General features: G+C 42.6%; 1 protein-coding gene across 1 annotated transcript in view; it reads right to left on the reverse strand.

Moving 5' to 3' along the window:
* Positions 1-252: 252 nt before the first annotated feature.
* Positions 253-24947, reverse strand: part of LOC137035016 (cytosolic phospholipase A2 gamma-like) — a 30476-nt gene continuing 5781 nt past the window's right edge. Inside the window, exons 5-17 of the mRNA XM_067408261.1 lie at positions 22303-22414; positions 22088-22228; positions 21819-21884; positions 20786-20950; positions 19478-19600; positions 12882-12959; positions 12663-12817; positions 10065-10230; positions 9839-9983; positions 6895-7094; positions 4418-4686; positions 3450-3463; positions 253-376 (exon numbers count right to left, since the gene is read on the reverse strand). Of these exons, the coding sequence (XP_067264362.1) occupies positions 253-376; positions 3450-3463; positions 4418-4686; positions 6895-7094; positions 9839-9983; positions 10065-10230; positions 12663-12817; positions 12882-12959; positions 19478-19600; positions 20786-20950; positions 21819-21884; positions 22088-22228; positions 22303-22414 (1758 nt within the window). The remainder of the gene's footprint in view (positions 377-3449; positions 3464-4417; positions 4687-6894; positions 7095-9838; positions 9984-10064; positions 10231-12662; positions 12818-12881; positions 12960-19477; positions 19601-20785; positions 20951-21818; positions 21885-22087; positions 22229-22302; positions 22415-24947) is intronic.

Consider the following 24947-nt stretch of genomic DNA (forward strand, 5'->3'; position numbering starts at 1 on the left):
AAGGGAACGAGACGCTACGTCACGTTGCCGTACCTCCAGCATGCCTGGAGCGCTTACTTCAGACATGTCACAGAAGCTAGCGTTCTTTGTTTCCGGGCATGCTTTATAGGTTCCGGTTCGTGACGTCACCCGCCTCTGACGTCGCGTTCTCTCATTGGTTAGATACAATAGTGCTTCACGAACACAAAAATGCAGAGGATTCCCATCACGTCACTGATGTAGCGTCTCGTTCCCTTACTCAGGGAACAAGGGTTACACTCGTAACCCAAGACGTTTTTCATCCATGTTTTCAGCTAGCCTTGATGCAGAGTTTTGTTTTATCTCAAGCTCAATGTCGAGCAGACCATCTAGAACTTCATTTTCTTCAGACTCCACCCTGAAAAAAGTGAAAAAGACATGTCCATTACTTCACAGACAATACCAGCATTTCAATTCACTGCAGTATATCTGTAACATCAGCAACATCAAGAGTTTGTGTAATAAGACGTCATTATTCATTTTATTAAAAAATTTAAATGTTACTTTAAAATTATACCACCATAGATTCTTATGTGGCCACTGCAAGCTATTTCACTATTCTTCAGGTTTACTTTACGTTGTTTTTTGGTGTTAAACAAGTTGCTTTTAAATTTCCATTGTTGACTGATTGTGTGGACCTATTATAGACTGTTACAAGCTATACATTTTTTATTATATAATAAAATAATAATTTGTTAGTGTTGTCATTTGTATTATATTATTAGGCCTGTCATAAACATTTGATGTTAATGTGCTATGCAAAGGAAACAAAATATTGACCAATGACGATGCTGTTTTCACAACTGTTCAAGAAACTGGTAAATTCTCTTAATCTCAAGTTCAAGTTCAAGTTTAAAAACGGTTTAAAGCACATTTAAAAACAGCCAAAGGCCGACCAAAGTGCTGTACAACAGTTAGAGGAGGAGTGTACATAAAGTATGAAAGAAACAGTTAAAAGACAAAGAAGCAGAAGGCAGAGAAATATAGACACTATATACACACACACATATCTACATACACATATATATACACATCCATATGTATACACATACATACACTCCTACATATATATAGATATGTGCACGTACACACACATGTACATACGCATGACATACATGATGAATACATACGCATACATACACATGCACAAATACACATCATATACACATATATGGACATACACATACATACACATACATGTATAAATATATACACATACATAAATACCCTCAAATACCTACATATTATATACCAAATGCAAGAGAGAAAAGATGAGTTTTAAGGCATGATTTAAACTCAGATAAACTGGAAGCCATTCTGACAGTGTCACGATCACCGTCTGTTTCTGTCAGTTCCTGGACTACATTACCCACAATCCTCCCTGCCAGTCACATGTTCACTCCACACCAATCACCTGTCGCCACATACAGCCATGCACACACTCCTCACTAATCACCACACCCAGCTGCAGTACATTAACAGGACTATAAAGGACTCACACTCACACCACCAGTTTGCGAAGTCTTGATTCCTTGTGACAATTCTGAGCGTTTCCTTGTTTTCTGTCTGCCTGTGATTGATCTTGCCTGTTCCTGTTTTTGACCCGTTGCTGCCTGTCCTGACCCTTGCCTGGTATACTGTTCTGTGAATGATATCTGCCTGTCCTGACCATTGCCTGCACCCTGATTACGATTCTGCCTGTCCCTTGCTGTTCTCGTCTGCTCCTGATTGACCCTGCCTGTACGACATTCTTAATAAAGCTTGCATTTAGATCTTACCATGACTCCCGCTTCGTTACAGACAGAGTTAGGAAGATTGTTCCAGAGCGTGGGGCCAGCCACTTCAAAAGCTCGATTTCCCCTTGTCTTTAGGCGGGTTCTGGGGATCTTTAAGAGTAGTTTTCCCTCCGATCTCAGTCCTCTCACAGGAGTGTAAGGGTGAAGAAGACCGGTCAAATAGGAGGGAGCTAAATTGTTTAAAGATTTATAAACAAGTAGTAAGATTTTATACTCAGTTCTAAACTGGGTAGGCAACCAGTGTAGAGATCTCAGGAGGGGCGTAATGTGATCGAATTTATTACGCCTCTTCAGAAATCTAGCTGCAGCATTTTGATCTACTTGTAATCTAGTAATTTGGGTCTTTGAGATCCCGTAATACAGGGAATTGCTGTAGTCCAGTCGTGATGTAATGAAGGCATGGATTGCAGTCTCTAAAGAGCGCTCTGAAAGGAAGGATTTGATTTTAGAGAGAGAGCGAAGTTAGAAAAAACTTGAACCAACAACGGTACTTATTTGTTTGTCAAATTTCAAACAGTTGTCAATAACCACTCCCAGATTCCTCACTTGGGGAGAGATAAATGAACTTAATGACTCAAGATCAATTTGATTTTGTGTTCTGGAGTCAGAGAGGCTGAAGACAATGACTTCCGTTTTATCTGAGTTCAGGAAAAGAAAGTTATTGGAGAGCTATGATTTAACATCGTCCAGACACGCTAATAGAGTACGGAGAGCATATTTTTCTTTTCTTGTTACAGGCAGATAGATTTGCATGTCATCTGCGTAACAATGGAAAGAAACGCTGTGTTTCCTAAAGATAGAGCCCAAAGGAAGTAAATAAAGAGAGAAAAGGGTGGGAGCTAGAATAGAACCCTGAGGAACACCGCAGCTTAGATTGCCTAAGGAGGAGGTGAAATTACCGACTTTAACTGAGAAGCTTCGATTAGTTAAAAAAGATTTAAACCAACTTAAGATCTCCCCCTGTAGCCTGACGCAGGATTCCAGGCGAGAGACAAGAATCTTGTGATCAACAGTATCGAAGGCTGAGGACAGGTCAAGCATAACTAAAATAACAGAATCGCCTGAATCAGTAGCCATTAGGATGTCATTGAGGACTCTAACAAGGGCAGTTTCGGTACTGTGCATTGTTTTGAACCCAGACTGAAATGTCTCATAAATGTGATTATTAGCTAAAAAGGAATGGAGCTGTAAAAACACAATTTTTTCCATCACCTTAGAAATTAAAGGTAAAACAGATATAGGCCGGAAATTGGCTAAGACAGATGCATCCAGTGAAGGTTTCTTTAAAACTGGAGTGACCATGGCCATTTTTAAGCTGTCCGGGACAGACCCTGAAAGCAGACATTTGTTTAACAGGGACACCAGTCCCAGTCCAATAATGTCAATCATTTGCTTCAAATAACGAGGGTGTATTGTATCAAAGGGACATAGGGAAGGTTTAAGTTTTACAATTACTTCATTAACTGATTGTAGAGAGACAGCGTTAAAAGTAGTCCAAAAGGCAGGTGGGTTTCCAAGCGTCAAGATTTCATGATCAGTTGCTTGTATCTGGGCCCTCAGACTCATCGCTTTGTCACTGAAATGTCTCAAGAAACCTTCACAGAGTGTAGAGGTAGGATTTAGAAAAGTGCTTACAGGGGGATATAACACTGAATTTATAACAGAGAAAAGAATTTTAGGAGTGTGGTGGTGTTTGTCAATCAAGTTTGAGAAGTAGAGAGACTTGGCTTGCTTAACAGCACACTGATACAAAGTCAAACAGTTTTTAAGAATATCGAACGAAATTTGCAGTTTGTCCTTTTTCCATTTTCTTTCAGCTTTCCTACATGATTGTCTTAGAGAGCGAATATTTTGATCAACCCATGGCTCGGATTTAGGTTTTGGCTTAAAAGACTTAAAAGGAGCAACCACATTCAAGACATCCAGCCATAAAGTGTTTAAAACTTGATAATGTTGTTCAGCATCTAGTTCAGCTAATGAGGATTCAAGTGACATAGAAATGCTGGCTTCATTATAAAGCTTGGTAAAATCCTTGCAGAACGGTGGTGAGTAAACACGGGTCTGTCTTGTGTCAGATGCTGCTTTATTGGAGATGGCAGGAAGAGACATTTTAAATATGATAGGAAAGTGATCCGATTTGAGAGATTCAATCACTTCATTGTCAGTTATCAACAGGCCAAGAGACAAAATTAAGTCCAAAGTGTGACCCATTGTCTTAGATTGAAAGAGTCAATGATGTTCAAGAACTCTGATGTTAGTTGTTTCGATGGACAACACACATGGACATTAAAATCACCTAGTAAAATAATCCGATCATAATTAGTGATGAGATCCCCTATAAGCTCTGTGAATTCAGCTATAAAGCCTTTAGTTAAATGCGGTGGCCGATATATCAGAGCTAAAACAATGGGGTCATACCAGTCAAGTAGTAATAGCTGGACTTCAAAGCTCGTGAAATTTGCGGACGGTAACGTCCGACATCGGGAACTAAAGTTTTTCTTTGTGATTATAGCTAATCCTCCACCTCTTCCAACAGGACGGGGAGAGTTATAGAAACAGTAGTCAGTAGGAACAAGTTCTGAGAAAGGGCTTAAATCTCCTACCTTCACCCAGGTTTCGGTGATAAACAGGAAGTCCAGGCAGTGAGAGGAGATAAAATCGTTGAGAATAAAAGTCTTGTTAACCAGGGAGTGAGCGTTTATCAGCGCCATTTTTGGAGAATGTAACGTTAGAGTGCTGCGCGAGACCGTGGCTTTGCTCAGAAAGCGAAGATTGGCGGTGTTTACTCCCTCCGGACGAGGTCGAATGACAATCCGAGAAACAGAGTCCTGTAGAAGTCGAACTGGAGAATCGGGAGGAGCAGGATAGTCAGCTGGAATAGATGTAAGACATCGAGATGACAGGATCGGCGAATACCAGGCCGCAAAGCGGCTCATATCCTGAGTGAAGCTGAGTGGAAGGCCAGCGCGCAGGTGGATCTTTAATCTGACGACCACTCCGCCGCGTTTCCCACGTCGTCTCCGGCGTTTTCTCGGGATAATATCCAACGGCTGGCGACGAAGAAAATCTGGAATATCGCGTAAGATACTCCCTTGTGTGTAGTCGGCGAAAGTTTCTATTTTCGTTTAAAATACATCCATGTAGCTATTGCAAATGCCAAGAAGGGTCTGACGATCATAGACGAGAGATTCAACGTAGTTAGAAGGCAAGAGAGAACATAATAATAACCACATACAGGACATGATAGAGAGCGACAGACGACACACTCGACCAAATTTGTGAATATAACTTTAACACCTTGCAGTTTGATGTGGGCTATAGTTTTGTAGTCTGTTTTTTAATGCGAGATTTAATGCACATGTTGTGCTGGCTATATGCTGTGATGCTTGAGTAAAACTATAGCAGGCCAATTTGATAATACTAGATTAATAATAATAATAATAATATCATAAATACATGATTCTATTGGCACAACACCATGTTGGTGTTTGAATTCTAAACATTTAACTATTCTTTGCTTAGGTTTGCTTAGGTTGCTTAAGTTTCAGAATGAAATGTGGTAACTGTTGATCAGTGAGATCAAAGCAGTGCAATCTGAGGTCTTGGAGTTTCACTAATGAGCTGAATAAGGTGCATTTGATTAAGGAGACATCTATAATGTGCAGTGATGATGGTAAACATACTGTCTGGCTCGACCTAAAGGGAAGGAAACAATAATGCTAGATTAATGTCACTGCTAAATGCCTGTATAGCAGTCTCATGTAGCATTCAGACCATATTCTTTGTTCAGACTCACGGCAGACCGTATTGCAGCTTTTATTTACATTTACATTTACATTTATTCATTTGGCAGACGCTTTTATCCAAAGCGACTTACAAGTGAGGAATACAACAAGCGAGTCGTTATGACGAGGCAAATAGACAAGAAGTGCTCATAATACAAGTTATGGGCAGTGCTCAGATTATCCTAAGCTACAATAGAGAGGGATTAGAGGAAGTGAAAGGATAGGAATAAGAAGTTTTTTTTTTTTTTTTTTTTTTTTTTAAGATGAGGTTAAGTGCTCACGAAAGAGATGGGTTTTCAGCTGTCTTTTGAATATTGCCAGGGATTCCGCATTCCGGATGAAGGCAGGAAGATCATTCCACCAGCAAGGGACAGTGAATGAGAATGTTCTGGAAAGTGATTTTGTGCCTCTCTGTGATGGTACCACAAGCCTTCGCTCCTTTAATGAGCGCAGGTTTCTGGTAGGAGTGTAGACTCATAAGAGTGAGTGGAAGTAGGAGGGTGCTGAGCCTGTGGTAGATCTGTAAGCAAGCGTCAACGCCTTGAATTTGATGCGAGAAGCAAGTGGTAGCCAGTGAAGAGAGATGAAGAGAGGCGTGACGTGGGCTCTTTTGGGCTCGTTGAAGACGAGACGTGCTGCTGCGTTCTGAATCATTTGTAGAGGCTTGATTGTGCATGATGGCAGTCCAGCCAGAAGTGCATTGCAGTAATCAAGCCTAGAAATGACCAGAGCCTGGATCAGAAGTTGTGTTGCATGTTCTGTTAGAAAGGGCCTGATTTTCCTGATGTTGTATAGTGCAAATCTGCATGACCGAGCTGTCATTGCAATGTGGTCTTTGAAGGTCAGTTGATCATCAAGGATTACTCCAAGATTTCTGGCCGAATTTGATGGGGTAATTGAGGATGTGCCTAGCTGGATGCTGAAATCGTGATTTAGAGTCGGATTGGCAGGGAAGACGAGAAGCTCAGTCTTAGCCAGGTTGAGCTGTAGATGATGTTCTTTCATCCATGCTGAGATGTCCGCCAGACAGCTTGAGATTCGAGCAGCTACTGTGGGATCGTCTGGATGGAATGAAAGGAAGAGTTGTGTGTCATCAGCATAGCAATGGTAGGAGAAACCATGTGCCTGAATGATGGGACCAAGTGATGTAGTGTAAATGGAGAAGAGGAGGGGTCCAAGAACTGAACCCTGAGGAACACCCGTGGTCAGCTGATGAGCTTTGGATACCTCCCCTCTCCAGGCAACCCTGAAAGACCTTCCTGTGAGATAGGATTCAAACCAGAGAAGTGGAGTACCTGTGATGCCCAGTGATGAGAGGGTGGACAGGAGGATCTGATGATTCACTGTGTCAAAGGCAGCTGATAGATCGAGCAGAATGAGGACTGATGATTTGGAATCAGCCTTTGCAATCCGCAGGGATTCAGTGACCGACAGCAGTGCAGTCTCAGTCGAGTGGCCACTCTTGAAACCAGATTGATTGACATCCAATTGGTTGCTGTGTGAGAGGAAAGATGACACCTGGTTGAAAACAACTCGTTCAAGTGTTTTTGCTATGAATGGTAGGAGAGAAACAGGTCTGTAGCTGTCTACAAGAGACGTGTTTAATGTGGGTTTCTTAAGCAGTGGGGTTACCCGAGCCTGTTTGGCTAATAAGGACCACTCAAGAGACCATCCTACTGACATGTTTAAGCAACCAATCAAGAATTTTTACAGCAATGGCGGCTTGTGGAGTCTCTCAATAGTTCCCGGAAGTAGCAGCTGCGCCATAGAGTTACAGCAGAACAGACCGTTTGTGATGTACTTGAAAAAGGTAAGCTGTTTAAATTATAAGATTTTATGTTATCAGTACATCTGAATCAAATTAACTTGTGTATTAAAGCATGCTAGCTGATATTGCTCACTAAATAAATAGTTTCAGATAGTAGATTAGATAATAAGATTAAAACAGCTTATTAATTGCAAAAACTATTAATGCAGTTTTATCCATCGTTGTGTAATTAGAGAAAAAGGCTTGTAATGAGGTTAAATATAACTTTGGGGCTTGTAGTGGTGGGTGGAAGTGGTAAAATGAGAATATCCTTAGCCTATTCCTTATTAAATTTACTATAAAGAAAAAAGCCCTTATTTTGGAATGTATATTTGAGTAAGCAAACCCGTATGGGTGAATTTTTGGGGGGCACTGTGATTCTGTTGACTGTCTATTATGTGTCAGCTCAGCTGATTTTTGTATTGATGGTAAAGGGAGAGGGAAGCTTCTAAGTGAGATTAAAAAAACAATGATTAAAAGCAGCAAGCAGTTTTTAAAAAACAAATCATACTAGGCTAAATGGGAAATCATACTAAATACCAAAACTGTATATTATAAAGTATTACTGTATTTAATTTCTCCCATTTTGTCTCCTTTTATCTTGCTTTCAATACAAGCACAAAGGGGATTCAGATCCTGAAGAAGCACCCTCACCGCCAGTCTCCGCTACTTGGATTTTGTAAGCTTTTCCTTGCACCTTATTTTTAATAAAACTTTAATAAACATAAAAGTTCCCAGTGTTGGTTTTTGTGAAAAAGGGCAAATACACCTGTATATTATTAACACACAATTTAGCACACAATCTTTAGTTCTATTTAGATTGCTCCTGCTGACTTATTCCTGATGACATATTTTCTCCTTTCCGTGTCAGTAAAACATGCATTCATTCTGCTTTCTTTCTCTGAACAACTGGATCATCCTCATGCAGCACTGCAAACCATAGCGGAGACTACAAGAGCATGTAGGAAAGGACAAGCAAAATGCTTGACATGCAGTTTATTAGAAATGTATAAATCCATTGTACTAAATCAGTGCAAAAGTCAATGTGTGTGTATAATCATGTTTTGTTTTAGAATTGAATATTTTGTGTATGATTTTAGTAAAAAGTGAATGGGGTGCATAAGAAGTGTTTGCAATGTTTTTTTTTTTAAGGCAATCACCTGTCACCTGCAGGTTTCCTGTCCCTGTGAAACCATAGTGAATATGATGTAATTGCCCTTAACTAACATACAAGTTTAAAAACATAAAAATACTTCAAAACAACTGCAACATGGTTCCCCAAATCATAAACTCTGCGGTTAGAGAAAATCCAGAGCTTCCCACTCATATTTACAACTTTATTGCTATTTATTTCAAGTACAGTTTCTAAATGCTATTTACATATAAAATATGTATTACGTTATTTCATGATTATATAGTTTAGTGGATCTGTATTTTTAACCCTTATGTTACGAGGCTACAATAATTAAATTTTATCAGGACAAACTGAAATGGTATTATAACAACTTCTGCCTGCAAATTTAAAGGCTGCTATTGGCCAGCTGACAATAAAGATGAACAACTACACATTACTATGAAGAACTTAGAATCTACTTCTGCCTTGTGAGTTAAGTGCAGAGTTCTCGTTTACATGACACCATTTTCAACTGAAATGGAAACTTTTATGCGTTCATTTACACAACAACGGCGTTTTGGGGGGCTGAACAAATTCATTCATTCATTTTTTGTGTGTGTGTGTATTTAACTCTGTTAAGAGCATGGAAGAAATTTCTGGGTAATTAAATTTTTACACTGCTTAAGGAAAACAAATCCTAACCCTTGTGGAATTAATAAGAACCCATTTTAAATACTGTATGTCCAAAATACTAGGGGGAAAAAATGATGAAACTCTGAATTGACCAGTCAGCATTCAGGACCATAACTCTATTTTATTATAATCAGCATGCATGAAGAAACATTAAAACATGCAGAAACATATTAAACAGAAATAAAATGGAAACCTATGATAATCTAATGTCAATTTGTAGAAAAAAAAAGCTGACTGGAAAAGAAATTAAACTAAAATGACTGATATGCAGTGTTTTAGAAAGTTACTTCAGAAAGTATTGCGTTACCCCCATTACCCCCATAATGTAATGTAAAGAAAGTAATGTTACGTTACAAACACTTACGATTCCTCTCAACATATGGCGACAGGAGAAGCATCAGTCAATAAATGTGAAAACAGTAACTCGCGTTACTGATTTGAAAAAGCAACTCAGAGATTAAATTGTAAATGTAAAAGTAATGCATTACTTTACTAGTTACTTGAAAAAAGTAATCTGATTACGTAACTCAAGTTTCTTATAATGCGTTACCCCCAACACTGCTGATATGCAAATCAGTTTAGTCTATATTCAGAATTTAAATGTTAACGTATGGATCCTTTTTGCCCAACGGCCGCACGGATCTGCTCCAGCAGACTGTCTTTGTTGTTTGTGATGTTTTTTCCAGCGACCTCCATGAGATCAGTGATCTCCTTAGCGCTGTAAGGACCTTGAAAGGTCTTATAACTTTTCCTCCAGGTCTCAATTTTATCTGAAGAAACATGAACACACTTAAATCAGAACACAGTTGATATTTCAGTTTCATTCAGGACATTGTAAGACTTTAACTTGCCTCCACAGTTGACCACATTAAAGAGAGGGATGTGGATCACGGTTGGAGTGTTTTGGCCTTTGAACACATAGAAGTCCTTCGGTTTCTGTAAGTCCTCACTGGGAATGTTGACCTCAGGGAAAGGGATGTTTAGTTCCTTGCACGTCTTGGAAGCTTCCTTCACCGTCTGCAGTGGAAAAGCATCACAATTGCTCTTTTTTTATCACTAACATTTTCTTATGAGTGAAACTGTACAGCAGGGGTGGGGAACGTCCGGCCTCCGGGCCTTATACGGCCCGCGAGACAGTTTGATCCGGCCCACGAGTTAATAAAAAATAAATAAAAAATTAATTAATAAATTAATAATAATAAAAAATAATAATAATAGTAATAATTGTAATCATGTAACCCAGGCTGCACCGGCGCAGCTGCCGCTCTAAGCATGAGCAGATGAGAGAGACACGAGACTGCTGCACAGGTTTCCAGAAACCCTCTGTGAGAAAACGGATATAATTATTATGTTATTATATTATGTTAGTTACAATATAATTATGTTATTTTATATTGCTATATATTATAATATATAAAAATATTATAAAATAAAATAATAGACTCGTTCTGGTTGGTCTGTATGCCTCTCCGGGTCACAGTCACAGTGAACGCAACAGGCACTTAGCGGTTGTCATCGTTGATGATATGCATCATGGCGGCTGTCAAGAAAAGAAAAGTAGATGCAGAATGTCGCGCTTTCCAAGAAAAATGGACAAATGATTATTTTTTTGTTGAAGTGAAAGGCAAGCCAGTCTGCCTAGTTTGTGGGGATGCACTTGCAGTGATGAAAAAGGCCAATCTCGAGCGTCATTACAGCTCGAAACATGCTAAACTGAATGAGTTGCGAGGACAAATGCGCGTGGATAAAGTTAACGCTCTTCGGCGGAGTTTGGATGCTCAACAAGCAGTTTTCACAAGACCGCATTCTGACAGAGACAATGTTACTCATGCAAGTTTTGTGGTGAGTGAGCTAATTGCTAAGAAGCTGAAACCTCATTCAGAAGGAGAGTTCGTGAAAGAGTGCCTTGTTGCTGCTGCGGAGCTGCTAGCACCAGACAAAGTAAAACTGTTTCAAAGTGTCAGTTTATCTCGGAGAACCGTCGCAGAACGAATTACTGATATCGCACAAGACATTGAAACGACACTGAAGGACACCGCAAAAAAATTCAATTTTTTCTCTCTGGCCTGTGATGAAACAACAGACATAACGAATACCGCACAACTAGCCATTTTTGTGCATGGGATTACTGCTGAGTTTGATACGAGTGAGGAATTGCTGTCTATGCAAGCCATGCATGGCACTACGAAAGGTGAGGATTTGTTTGAGCAAGTTGTTTTGGCAATTAACAAATTTGAGCTACCATTTGAAAAGTTAAGTGGTCTTGCCACCGAAGGGGCTCCAGCCATGCTTGGCGCGCAAAAGGGATTAACTGCATTGGTCAAAAAAGAAATGAGTCGTCTCCGTCTGGATCCAAGTGATTTAGTTGTATGCCACTGTATCATACATCAAGAGAGTCTGTGCGCACATTCCCTGAAGCTCCAAAGTGTAATGACAACTGTCGTTTCCACCATAAATTTAATCAAAAGCAGAGGGCTAAACAGCTGCCAGTTCAAAGAGTTATTGAGCGATCTCGAGACCGAATACGGAGATCTTGTTTACCATTGTGAGGTGCGATGGCTGAGTCGCGCAGATATGCTCGCACGGTTTTACAGACTGAGGGAAGAAGTAAAACAATTCATGGAGATTAAGGGAAAACCTGTTGTAGAACTCAGTGATGGCAAGTGGCTGTGTGATTTGGCCTTTATGGTGGACATAACCAAGTATGAACGTCAAGCTCCAAGGTCTGAACCAGCTTCTCAGCTCCCTGCTTTCAAATGTGAAATCATTCGAAGTGAAATTTAAGCTGTGGCAACTGCAACTGGAAAAGGGTAACACTGTGCATTTTCCTACTCTGCAAGAGCAAAAGCCTGCAATGACAGCTGAATATGCTGGTGAGTGTGCAAAACTGCTTCAGGCATTTAGCGAGAGGTTTCAGGACGTGAAAAGTAAACCCAAGGAACTGCAGATATTTGCTACGCCGTTTAACGTGGAACCATCTGATATACCTGATAACCTACAACACGAAATAATTGAGCTGCAAAGAAGTGAGGAGCTCAAAGCTAAGTACAATAACCTCCCTCTGCTCGAGTTCTATAAACTGTACATACGTTCTGAGGATTTTCCCTTTCTGAGGAGACATGCACTGAAGTTTGCATCTCTATTTGGGACAACCTACTGCTGTGAGCAGTTCTTTTCAAAACTGACTCTAGCAAAGAATCGATTCCGCTCAAGACTGACTGACCCAAACTTGGAAAACCAGCTGCGAGTAGCATCATCATCAATGCCATCTGACATCAGACGCCTCGCCAAAGAGAAGCAGTTCCAACCATCACATTAGAGAGGTTAGTTAGTGATATATGTTCAATAATTTTGTATGGCCCTTAAAGGATGTTACAAAATGTAAATGGCCCTTGATATGAAAAAGGTTCCCCACCCCTGCTGTAGAGAATGAAAAATGTGTATAATACCATGAAAGGATCACCCTCACTGAAATCCAGTGAAATGATGAGGTTGATGTCTCTCTCTTTTCTCAGCACTGAGAAGTAGGGTGAGTTCAGCAACAGTCCGGCATCTTCATAGTCTCTCGTCTCAGTTTCCTGAAGAGTGGAGGGCACTGCTTCACCTGAGGGATCACAGCATTATTATATTATTCACACAGAATTTCCAGTCAGCAGGTCTGTTCTCACCTGTCATGTCATGGAGGAAGTTATAATTCCTGCCCCAGGTCCACTTATAAATGCATTTAATAATTCTCCTCCAAGCATCTGTAAAACAAATACACTCTTATTATTTCAGTTTTCAGGTTGAGTAAATAGTTCTTTTGGCCCTCTAGCGGTTGAGCTACTTACGGCGGAATATCGTTTTGATCGTTATGTGACGCGAGTGGATGTTGATGAATCTGATCAGTGCGAATGTCACTAATGACATCAAAACACCCAATAATGCAAGAAAGATGGAAAACATGTCTTGTAAGCAACTTCTAGCCTATAGATGTCGTTTTGACCTGTTGAAATCGATTGTTTTAAAACAATGTTACAAGATTTTGGCAATGATTGCTGTTCATATCAGATAACCCTGGAAACGTCTCGGTTACGTATGTAACCCTCGTTCCCTGAAGGAGGGAACGGAGACGTACGTCAGTAGTGACCGACGAATTGGGATATCGCTAGAGAGCCCCTATCAGCTTCGAGAAAACTAAAACAAGCCAATGAACATTGGCGTGCGATATTTCCATAACGCACCCCTCCCCATCCGGGGCATATAAAAGGGGGAGGAGATGCAATCGCACTCTGTTTTTCGCTGAGGAGACAACTGGTGTCCGCACTGCAGCGAGAGTACAGAAACTGTGGCGACGGGACGTACGTCAGTAGTGACCGACGAATTGGGATCCCAAATAAAACGCCACAGTTACGAACCCCTTCCAGTGCCCAGCGCAAGCTCTAGCCACCCGTCGCACCAGGGGGACGGAGAAGGGGGCGAGCTTACGCCGGGAAGTCTACTGCTGTTCCGAAATACCCACTAAGTAAACTAGACTACACTGGGAAAGCGAACCCAAAGGGGACGCTGCGGAGCCACTACCCACCCAGAGGGGAAGGAATTTACGTGGAACATATGGCCTGGCCCGAAGGGCAGAACGCATACATGTCCCTGGGATGGCCCCACCTAAGTAGGGGGAGACTCATCTGACAGGTGACAGCAGAACTCTGCTAAGGGAAGACACGGACTCACCGTAGGGAGTAACCGTGGACCATGCACATATGGAATCACTCGCTTAGAGGGATTACAACATATGGAACCCAACCAACAGACAACACCGAAGGTGGATGTTGGTCTGGCATCAGACACTCCGCAATGTCCGAGCCGAAGGGAAGGCGGAGGAACTCAACAGGGTTCACCGATCGGGGAACACGACTGGAGTCAAAAATGCACGTATCCAGCCCAGAGAGCGGGAATGGCATTGCAAGCCGACACAGAGAACAGGTTCAACGCGTCTACCGGCTAGTGGAAACGAGTACACGGGAAGAAACCGGTTCCACACGTAAGCTATAAAACCTAGCAAACGTGTTTGGTGTCGCCCAGCCCGCAGCTCTACAGATATCTGTCAGCGAGGCTCCCTGAGCCAACGCCCAGGAAGAGGCCACTCCTCTGGTGGAGTGGGCTCTCAACCCGAACGGGCAAGGCACGCCCTGGGAATCATAAGCCAGGGCGATGGCATCCACAATCCAGTGGGCCATCCTCTGCTTGGAGACAGCCTTCCCTTTCTGCTGGCCTCCATAACAGACAAAGAGCTGATCTGAGGTCCTAAAGCTTCGAGTTCTATCCACGTAAACGCGCAGAGCGCGGACTGGACAGAGCAAAGCAAGGGCTGGGTCTGCCTCCTCCGAAGGCCCCGTCCAAAGACCTGAGGCTGCATGCCCGTTGTACGTGGCGCCCCACCCTAAGGTCGAGGCATCTGTGTGAACCACAGCGTGCCTGGACACCTGTTCGAGGGGAACTCCTGCCTGCAGGAACGAGGGGTCTGACCATCGAGTGAGGGCACGGCGACAGCTCGGTGTCACAGGAACACGGAACGTGCCGCGTTGCCACGCCCATCTCGGGACCCGGCCGTGGAACCAGTGTTGGAGCGGCCTCATATGAAGCAATCCGAGCGGCGTGACCGCGGCTGCGGATGCCATATGCCCCAGGAGCCTCTGAAACATTTTCAGTGGGGCCGCTGTCCTGCACTTGAGCGTACTCAGGCAGTTCAACACCGACTGGACGCGCTCCTCTGTGAGTTGCGCAGTCAGGGCGACCGAGTCCAGTTCCATACCGAGATAAGAGATCCTCTGCCCGGGGGAGAGTTTGCTCTTGTCCCAGTTGACCCGAAGACCCAACCGGCTGAGGTGTGCCAACACCAGATCCCTGTATTCGCACAACTGCTCCCGCGAACTGGCTAGAATAAGCCAGTCGTCGAGATAGTTGAGAATACGAACGCCTTGTTCCTTGAGAGGAACAATGGCCGCCTCCGCAACCTTCGTAAAGACGCGGGGAGACAGGGCCAGCCCGAAGGGCAGGACTTTGTACTGATATGCCCGACCCTCGAACGCAAACCGTAGGAAGGGTCTGTGACGAGGCAGAATCGAGACATGAAAGTACGCGTCCTTCAGGTCTATAGCTGCGAACCAATCTTGGGGACGGATGCATTGAAAAATGCGTTTCTGCGTCAACATCTTGAATGGCAGCCTGTGAAGGGACCGATTCAGGACTCGCAGATCCAAGATTGGCCGTAACCCACCTCCTTTCTTCGGTACAATGAAGTAGGGACTGTAAAACCCTGACTTCATATCGGCTGGAGGGACCGGCTCGATTGCATCCTTCGCCAGGAGGACAGCAATCTCCGCCCGAAGAACAGGAGCACTGTCCAGTGACACCTGAGTGTAGTGGACACCTCTGAACACCGGGGGACGCCGGGCGAACTGAATCGCATAGCCGAGCCTGATAGTGCGGATGAGCCAGCGGGACGGGCTGGGAAGCGTTAACCAGGCTTCCAGACGCCGAACAAGCGGGACCAAGGGCACCACAGGCGCACCGGGAGTGGGGCAGCGAGGCAGAATACTGGGACTCGACTCGGACAGCACAGCGGCCCGAAGTGGAGTCAGATTCTGTGGGGTGACAGCAACGATGGGAGACGGTACACGTGGTACGGCCTGCACCATCGGGGCGCCCCCTACTGGCGAAATGAGAGGGGGCTGCGGACACCAAGGCAGAGCCCCGGGTCCAGACAACCGCGCCCTCTTGTGACCTGGAGGATGAAAGGGAAACAGCTCTTTCTGTGAAAAGGTGGGTACCGCTGGACTCCGGAGAGCCAGCGGCGGAACACATACAACAAGTTTCTCCCGGCCCTCCCCCGGGAGTGGAGGGGCAGATGGAATCCCCCCCTGAAGAGCTGCTACTTCCTCCTCCAGGTCGCCCGCTTCAGGATCGCGACTTCCTCGACCTCTTACCACCTGGCTTGGCTTGAGCGGGCTGGGCGCCCCGGCCGGCGCCGGCTCCCTGCTGTTTGGCTGGTGGAGGCTGCTGCTTGGCCAACTTAGCGGGAGCGGAGGACGACGCGGCCGGGCGCCCTCGGCGACGAGCAGGCTGAGGTTGCGCCGCCGGCGGGGTGGAGGCAGCAGCGGGCCGGCGGGGCAAGACATGTTTAATGGCCTCAGCCTGCTTCTGGGCAGCAGAGAACTGTTGGGCGAAGCTCTCTACTGCGTCGCCGAATAGGCCAGCCTGGGACACGGGGGAGTCCAGGAACCGATATTTATCGGTCTCCCTCATGTCAGCCAGGTTTAGCCATAGATGGCGCTGCTGGACTACCATAGTAGCCATCGCTTGACCAACGGAGCGTGCTGTCACTTTAGTCGCCCGTAGGGCGAGATCGGTGGCAGGTCGCAACTCCCCCAACAGATGCTGGTCAAGACCACCCTGTGGCATTTCCGATAACGCTTTTGCCTGATACACTTGCAAAAGGGCCATGGCATGCAGGGCGGAGGCGGCCTGCCCACAAGCTCTATAAGCCTTCTCCGTCAGAGAGGAAGAAAACTTACAGGCTCGGGACGGAAGGCGCGGGTCACCACGCCAGCCGGCGGCCGTAGGGCACAACTGCATCGCTACAGACCGTTCGACTGGAGGGATTCCCGTATAGCCTTTAGCCTCTCCGCCATCCAGGGTGGTGAAGGCGGACGAGGGGCCTGGCCTCGAACGAACACTATATGGCGTCCGCCAAGACCTGGTCACCTCGTCGTGCACCTCCGGGAAGAAAGGCATCGGGGCGGGACGCTGAGGACCAGCGCGACCCGCCCCGAGGTACCAATCGTCAAGCCGAGAGGGGCCGGGACAGGGTGGAGGGTTCCACACGAGCCCGACGCTCTCGGCAGCCCGGGAAAGCACAGCCATCAACTCAGGATCCGACTCGGCCACAGCCGCCACCCCGTGAGACGGGGGCTCAGCCGAGTCATCCTCTCCCGAGGACTCATGCTCGCCTTCCGATACCGTGATCGACATCTGGTCCTCCGCAGGTGCACCGAAGGACAATACCGGACGCTCCGAAGAGGGCCCGGCGTGACACGGCGGTAACACCACTGGCTGCAGTGCTGCAGAGGCGGCAGGGGCCCGCGGAGCAACACTCGGCGGGGAAGCCCTAACCGTGACCCTCAAGTCACCCTGCCTACGAACCGTCACCCCGACCGGAGCCAGAGAAAACGGCCGCACGGGGCATAGGGGAGGGGACCCCCGCTCCCTGAGAACCAAGGAACGAGAGTCTCGACCTCAGCACCGCGATAGTCATGTTCCCACAATGAGAACATGAACCATCTACAAACGCGGCCTCAGCGTGCTGAACGCCCAAGCACGTGATACAGCGATTGTGCCCATCAGCAGGGACCAGGGAACGACCACACCCAGTAGCGCACAGACGAAATGCCATCTCCCCAGATGCAGGGTTCGTCTGTAAAGTCTAATAGAGGGGGAAACTCACAGCTCTTTTGTGAATGAGACACACAGGGAGTGTCACGAAGTGTGGTAAACACACACACACGGGACCCGGCCAAATCGCAGACCAAACAATTGGAATTACAGCGGAACGCTGTTTCACAGCCGATGTTGCCGCCCGGACCCGGAAGCTCGTGGACTCGCTGCAGTGTCGTTGCGCCAAACACGGTAAGAACGCTGTTTCTTCTTGTTTTAAAGATCTTCTTAGCTGTAGGACACCAAAGCTTGGCTCCGAAGCGAAAGACAGAGTGCGATTGCATCTCCTCCCCCTTTTATATGCCCCGGATGGGGAGGGGTGCGTTATGCAAATATCGCACGCCAATGTTCATTGGCTTGTTTTAGTTTTCTCGAAGCTGATAGGGGCTCTCTAGCGATATCCCAATTCGTCGGTCACTACTGACGTACGTTGAACGTGACCGACTGAAAGGGAACTATAACTCTTCATATTCAGTTTTTTCTTCATATTGTCAGTCTTTCCACATGACTTTTGCCTTCAGAGAGGTCTGTAAAAACAAAAATAATAAAATCACTTTGAAAACAGCTGTCGAAAAGCAAAAAAGAAGGTAACATTACATGAACTTAATGTCTAGTGTTAAAGTTTTTAAGTTCAAATTTATTGGAGGACACGCCGACATCTTGGAATTGACTCAAAATCTCAGTGAGGTCGGGTTGATCGATGTACCCCGAGTTCACGCAAAATATCTGACTTTGACTGGCGTTATTTCCTAGAAGGAGTTGGGAAAAATCCAAAATATGATCTGTCTGGAACATAGCATACAGTAAGTAAAGATATTTATAGGCAAATACTCAAAACTGGTTTAGAGATTGTTACCAGCATAAAGATTGTTTTCTGAACTTAGCAAATGTACTGCTACTCTAATTATGTTGATTCATGTTTTATTACGAGTTCTGTCACTTTCGCTTTTTGCTTGTAAACTTATTTAGTTTCAATGTTCATTTGTCGTGGATTCAAGCTATTACGACACCTTCCACTGCATATAGTAGCCTGAACTTCTTTCATTTATCTATAGATAGACATAAACACAGAAGTAAGCAGTTTCACGCAAAATCCATCCCAACAGCTGTCAAATAGGCTGATTATTATAGGTCTACGACAGTGATTTGGGGCAAGGCAAAAACACGGTTTGACAGTTGGATTTGTAATATATTCCCTCATTATTTACATTTTGTTCATTTTGACAGTGTAGTTTTGATTTTGAGTTCTTATAGAGAACAATGTTTGCTGTATAGACTTCCTGACTACATGTTTCATTACAGGATCAGACAAGTATTTTGTTTTTTAATAGAACTAACTGGTTTTCAAAAGAACTAGAGGATAAAAATATCTGAATCTTGAATCTTAAATATCTAAAATATTAAATGTACAGTGGTTTATGTATCAATCTTGCTATAAAATCAAAAATTGCATATAAAATTTCCATCCATTTGAATTACACAGTTTAACACAAACTAACAAACAAATAATGTTATGCAAATTTGTCAGTCGTACATGAATGAATCAGTTTTCTATAATAGTGCTAAAGTGTTTTTTTTTAATTCTCAATAACCAGGTTGAAACAGGTTCTGACCTGTTTTATTTATGTGTGACTGACAAATATGCATCACATTACATTGATTAGTTTGGTAAAATAATAGATGGACATTTTGGTAACACTAAGGTAAACTAAGGTGTAAATCAGCATCCCCACAACTCTAGAAAAGTGGTGTGGAGAATGGATGGATGGATATTAGAAACATTTCAACCTACCAAATGGCCAACCAATCCGACCTCTCAAACGGTTGCAAACATCCATGGTGTAACTCTTCAAATCCAGTTCATGTGCTTCAGCAATTCTCAGTCCTTCCAGACAACTTTGGCCTCCAGAGAGGTCTGTAAAAAGACGGGACATGTACATTAGTGAGTTCTTCTTATTCTAGTATGTGTATCTTTTTTTGTTTGTTAATTTCATGGTTTAATTTTCATAATTGTTTTGAAATTTTGCCAAAAAGCTAAAATAAAAAAAAAAACAAAACAAAAAAAAACATTTAGTCATTAACAGATGCTTTTATCCAAAGCGACACTTACAAATTACACATTTTAAATGCAGATATGATATGAAATATGGCCTTTTGTATTTTATATAGTATAGTATTTAATATATATATATATATATATATATATATATATATATATATATATATATATATATATATATATATATATATATATATATATATATATTTATTTTTTAAAAAAGTTTCCTTCTCAAATCTAAAGGCCTGTTCACACCAAGGGCGACAACTATTTTAGGGTTCACATCGTCCAGACCAACGCACAATATCATTCTGTATATTAAAGGGCTAGTTCACCCAAAAATGAAAATTCTTGTTCTAAACCTGTATGAATTTCATTATTCTGCTGAACACAAAAGATGATATTTTGAAGAATGTCTGTAACCAAACTGTTGATGGGCCCCATTCACTTCCATAGTATTTTTTTCTACTATGGAAGTCAATGTCCATCAACTGTTTAGTTACACACAATCTTTCAAATATAATTTTTTATGAACAAAACAAAAGAAACTAATTGAGGATGAGTAAATTATGACAGAATTGTCATTTCTGACTGAACTATCCCTTTAAAGGAGTCCAACCTCAATTTTATGAAGTGACGTGAGTGCTTTGTTTGTGCAAAAAACAAAATGTAGCACTTTATTTACAAAATATTAATCCTTATATTAATATTTATATTTTCAGGTGAACTAACCCTTTAAGCGCAAGCTGCAGTTTTGTCATCTGTCACTTTAAATGCTCAAGCTCTTTACGCAGGATGGATTCTGATTGGCTGTCAATGTTTCTATTGCTGGAAAAAATCGTTCTGAAAGTGATTCCAATGATATTGTTTCTCTGCACCGTTACAGTTGTGGTGTGGACTCTGCTATTCTTTCATAGTGATTTTAGAACAATAACTTTATCATTATAGTTATCATCCTTGGTGCAAATGGGTCCTAAAACTGTAATTAAGACGTGAACACAAGGCTGTAATGGACATACAGACTAATCAGTGGCTTGTTACCGTTCAGTGATGTCCTGATGGATTCATCAAAAGCAGAAGGATCTTCCTCAGTCAAAGCAGAGAGATTCATGTCCACGAGGTTCATGAGCATCTGGTAACACTCCTCATCTGAAGCTGGAGCGGTTGGATCTTCTTGTCTGTGCTCTGATATGCGCAGTAGCGCTTCTCCCCTCCTGAGTTCGAATCCCGCTGCAATTTCCATCCCTGCTCTGCTCTCCAATGCTTCCAGTGTCCTCTCATGCTGTTCTATAAAATTTCAATTTTCAGCATCATTACTCAGTCTTCAGTGTCACATGATCCTTCAGAAATCATTCTAATATGATGATTTATTTCTTAAGAAACATTTCTTCTTCTTCTTCTTCTTCTTCTTCTTCTTATTATTATTATTATCATATTTTTTTGTGAAAACTGTAATGCACTACTATTCAAAAGTTTGGGGTAAGATAAAAATGGATACTTTTATTCAACAAATGTGACAGTATAAACATTTATAAAGATTTCCATTTCAAATAAATGCCTATTCATCAAAAAATCCAGAAAAAAGTATCATGATTTCCATTAAAATATATATAAAATAAACTGTTTTCAGCATTTATAATAATCATAATTGCTTCTTGAGCAGCAAATCATCATAGAATGATTTCTGAAGGATCATGTGACACTGAAGACTGGAGTAACGATGCTGAAAATTTATCTTTGATCACAGGAATAAATTACATTTTACTTAATATTCACAAAGAAAATTGTTATTTTAAATTGTAAAAATATTTTAAATATTACGTTTTTTACTGTATTTTGATCAAATAAATGAAGCCTCATGAGCAGAAGAGACTTCTTTCAAAAACATCAAATCAGGGCTGTTAATAGTTAAATGAAATTTATAAATAAAGCCTAAGAAATGCTTTACCCTTCCTCGATTCCTGAAATATTGTTTCCTTTGGTTGAAATAAATCTGAAAAACAAAACAAACAAATAAAATCAAATGGATGGTAATGAAATAACTGTTAAATTTAAGTCAAATTAAGGTCAGAACCTTTTATCTTTTGCCAGAGCTGTTCCTTAATCTCCACTTCATCAGCTAAAGCGCTTCCGCATAGAGCTGCAGAAAAACAGAGAATATCAACATGAAGTTTACAGTAAAACAGTGGACACCCTAACACATAACATAAATAGTACATATTTTTATGCCATAAGCTAATAATACAGACCTGAGATTTAGGTCAATGACATACAGTAAGTGTACAATGTACAATATAAGCTGATATTACAAATATTAAACTCCCCTTTAACAGAGTTTGTTACCTTGCAGGTACAGCATGTCAAATTCATCCTGCTGATTTTTCTTGGAGCCTTTGTGAAACTTGCTGCCAAAGTTGGAGGCATCCACAAACGCTCCAGTGAGAGAATAACCTGCTTCATGAGGAGTGATCTCGAACCAGGGGTCTGCAGACAGAAACACGTCTATATAACAGCTGAAACAAACACATTATCTCTCTCTCTTTCAGACAAACACAGACCTCCGATATTGTTGTGTTTGCACGTCTTGTCGATCACGGTGTAGATGGGAAACGGGACTTTACCATCTGTACTGTGCTGGCTCCACTGCTCTGTGAGTGTGTGTTCATCGATCTATAGAGAACACAGTATTCACAGCTTCATGTTACTGTAGAGGCCGGAGACAAATACATTCAATTTCTTCAATCACCAACAAGTTCAATTTAAAACTTGTGCAACGACAGTTCTCTTGACTCAAAGCCTCAAGTATCTTTACATTTTTGAAGTGAGAGACTTTATAAAGAGAATTTTACCGAGAAAATTAATAAATTTCATCATTTCATTCATGCTTGAGATAAAGAAATATGACTGCTGAAGTATAAAAGTCATTTTGGAGATTTTACTTTTCATGTCAGTTTTATCTCTATGATTTTGGTTCAAACGAGTGAATATGCTTTACACTGTCTGTATTTTCAGATATAGTCGATATAAGCCTGATTCATGAACAAATGACTCTTATGAACCGGTTCTTTTCAGTGAGTCAAAAACACACATCGCAACCTGCCTATTCTGATTCATGAACAAATGACTTATTTGAAACTGTTCTTTTTTTTGTTTTGTTTTTTTGTTCTTTGTAGTGAGTCAAAAACACAGACCAAATCATGAACAAATGACTCTTATGAACCGGTTCTTTTTAGCGAGTCAAAACACAGTGCAATCTGTGTAGCCCGATTCATTGGACGGCTTTTTTGTGTAAACTGCAAGTTATCAATAACTTGTTCTGGGTAAAAAATACTACTTTTCCCTGAGTAGGTTTGAGAAATATTTATTTCATTTTTTTTTCTTCACACAACCCCTGAAGAACTATGGGGTGCATACTGTTTTTTCAACAAATTCGGTGGGGAAATCGATAAGATATCTGTGATTAAACTTTTATTTTCCACAGAGTTTCTCCACATCTATTTTGACCTTTGTAGAATACCGTAAGCATTTTCTTGTCAAGAAGATTTCGATCATGGCGTTAGGTAAGAATCTATTCAAAATTGTTTTTTAAACAAAAACTTGATCTTACTTCCGGTGATAACGACAGGATGTGCTGCTTTAAAACCAAAGTCTCTTTAAGACGAGTCATTTCTACGGTGGCCATCTTTGAAATGCCTCTCGGGCATCCTGGGCAACCATGCAGCTTCTATCTCTTTGAATGGGGAAACATCAAATTCTCCAAAGCTGTTTGCCAAGCTTACGATTAAATTTCGTATTTGAAATCACCAATGAAATCTGACAACAACTGTCTCATAAATTTTGTTTTTAAACACTCGAGTCATGACAAAAAAGGTATTTTTCAGGCTGGATCAAGCTAACACGCATACACAGTCCTAAATCTCTTGTGTGCCTCATTTCTGAGGTGCGCGTCTGACTGTTTCTATAGAAACCGGAGCTTCTAACGGCCGCTGCAGTGACGCAATGAATTTACCAGTCGGCGATTGGCTCTTATTTAGAAGGCGGGACTTATTCAGCCATATTGCACGTTGCACTTTCTCCCATTCAAAACAATACGAGTGACGCGTCTTGTGTTATTAGTTAGTCTTTGTTTAAAACGATATGTGTATTGTGAAAAGTGCAAATTTGACTTGATTTACTTAATATTGTATTGACCCATCATTCAACACCAGAAGCTGGTTGTATTATGGGTATTTGTTTGTTTTGAGTTGATTATGTATTATTTAAGCAAGATGGTTGGGTTTTGATTTTGCAAAGTGATGTGTGTTTATGTTCTAGTTAGTTGGGTGGGTTTGGTTCAATTACCACCTGGTATTAAAAAGTGTGGCTCTCACCGTCATGGAGAGATATGTGTACAGGAGGGACTTGGCAATCTGGCCTTGCCTGTGTAATTCTTATTCTGTGTTCAGAATAAAAGAAAAGAAAAGACAGTACTGCCTCCTACTGTTTTATTCTGTGAAAAGAGACACTCACAGTCGTGCGGTGTATGGGACGTGAGTGCTCGCACTAGTTAGTATAATACAAGTATACTAGAGTAGTATAGCTCCGTTTAGCCCCACGCTGTACTAAATAACTGCCAGTTATTATAGTGGTGTCAGAAGTGGGATATTGTGGCCGTTTAGAATACGCCAGTATGGAGCAAAGTATAGGCGAGTTAGAGCGTGCCATTCAAGAGAACAGCATCATGCTAGAACGTCTGACAAACGCGACGACGCGGAGGAGCAGGGCTCCGCTACGGCCTGATGGCGCCAGTGTTCCCCGGGCAGTGTACCGCTCTCCTAGGCATGGGCAGAAAGAACCACCGGCCGTCACACCAACACTCCAAATCCATGGCCGGCTGGGCTCCATCACACGATCGCCCACTAAGCTGCCACGATACAACGGGTTGACGCCCCTGGAGCCCTACCTGGCATCACATTGACACTGGCACTGCTGCCCCCATTCGCTTGCGCCCCATAGATTGCCTTTCGCCAAGCGTCAGGCTGCCGAAGAAATGATCTGAGACATGGCAGCTAATGGCGTCATTGAGCCCTCAGACAGTCCCTGGGCCGCACCCATGGTCATGGTGCGAAAGAAAACGGGGGGGTGGCGCCCTTGTGTGGACTTTCGCCGACTAAATGCGGTCCCCCGCAAGGACTCATACCCGCTGCCACGCATTGACGATGCA

The sequence above is a fragment of the Chanodichthys erythropterus genome, chromosome 13, assembly GCF_024489055.1.
Source record: "Chanodichthys erythropterus isolate Z2021 chromosome 13, ASM2448905v1, whole genome shotgun sequence".
Taxonomy (NCBI): Eukaryota; Metazoa; Chordata; class Actinopteri; order Cypriniformes; family Xenocyprididae; genus Chanodichthys; species Chanodichthys erythropterus.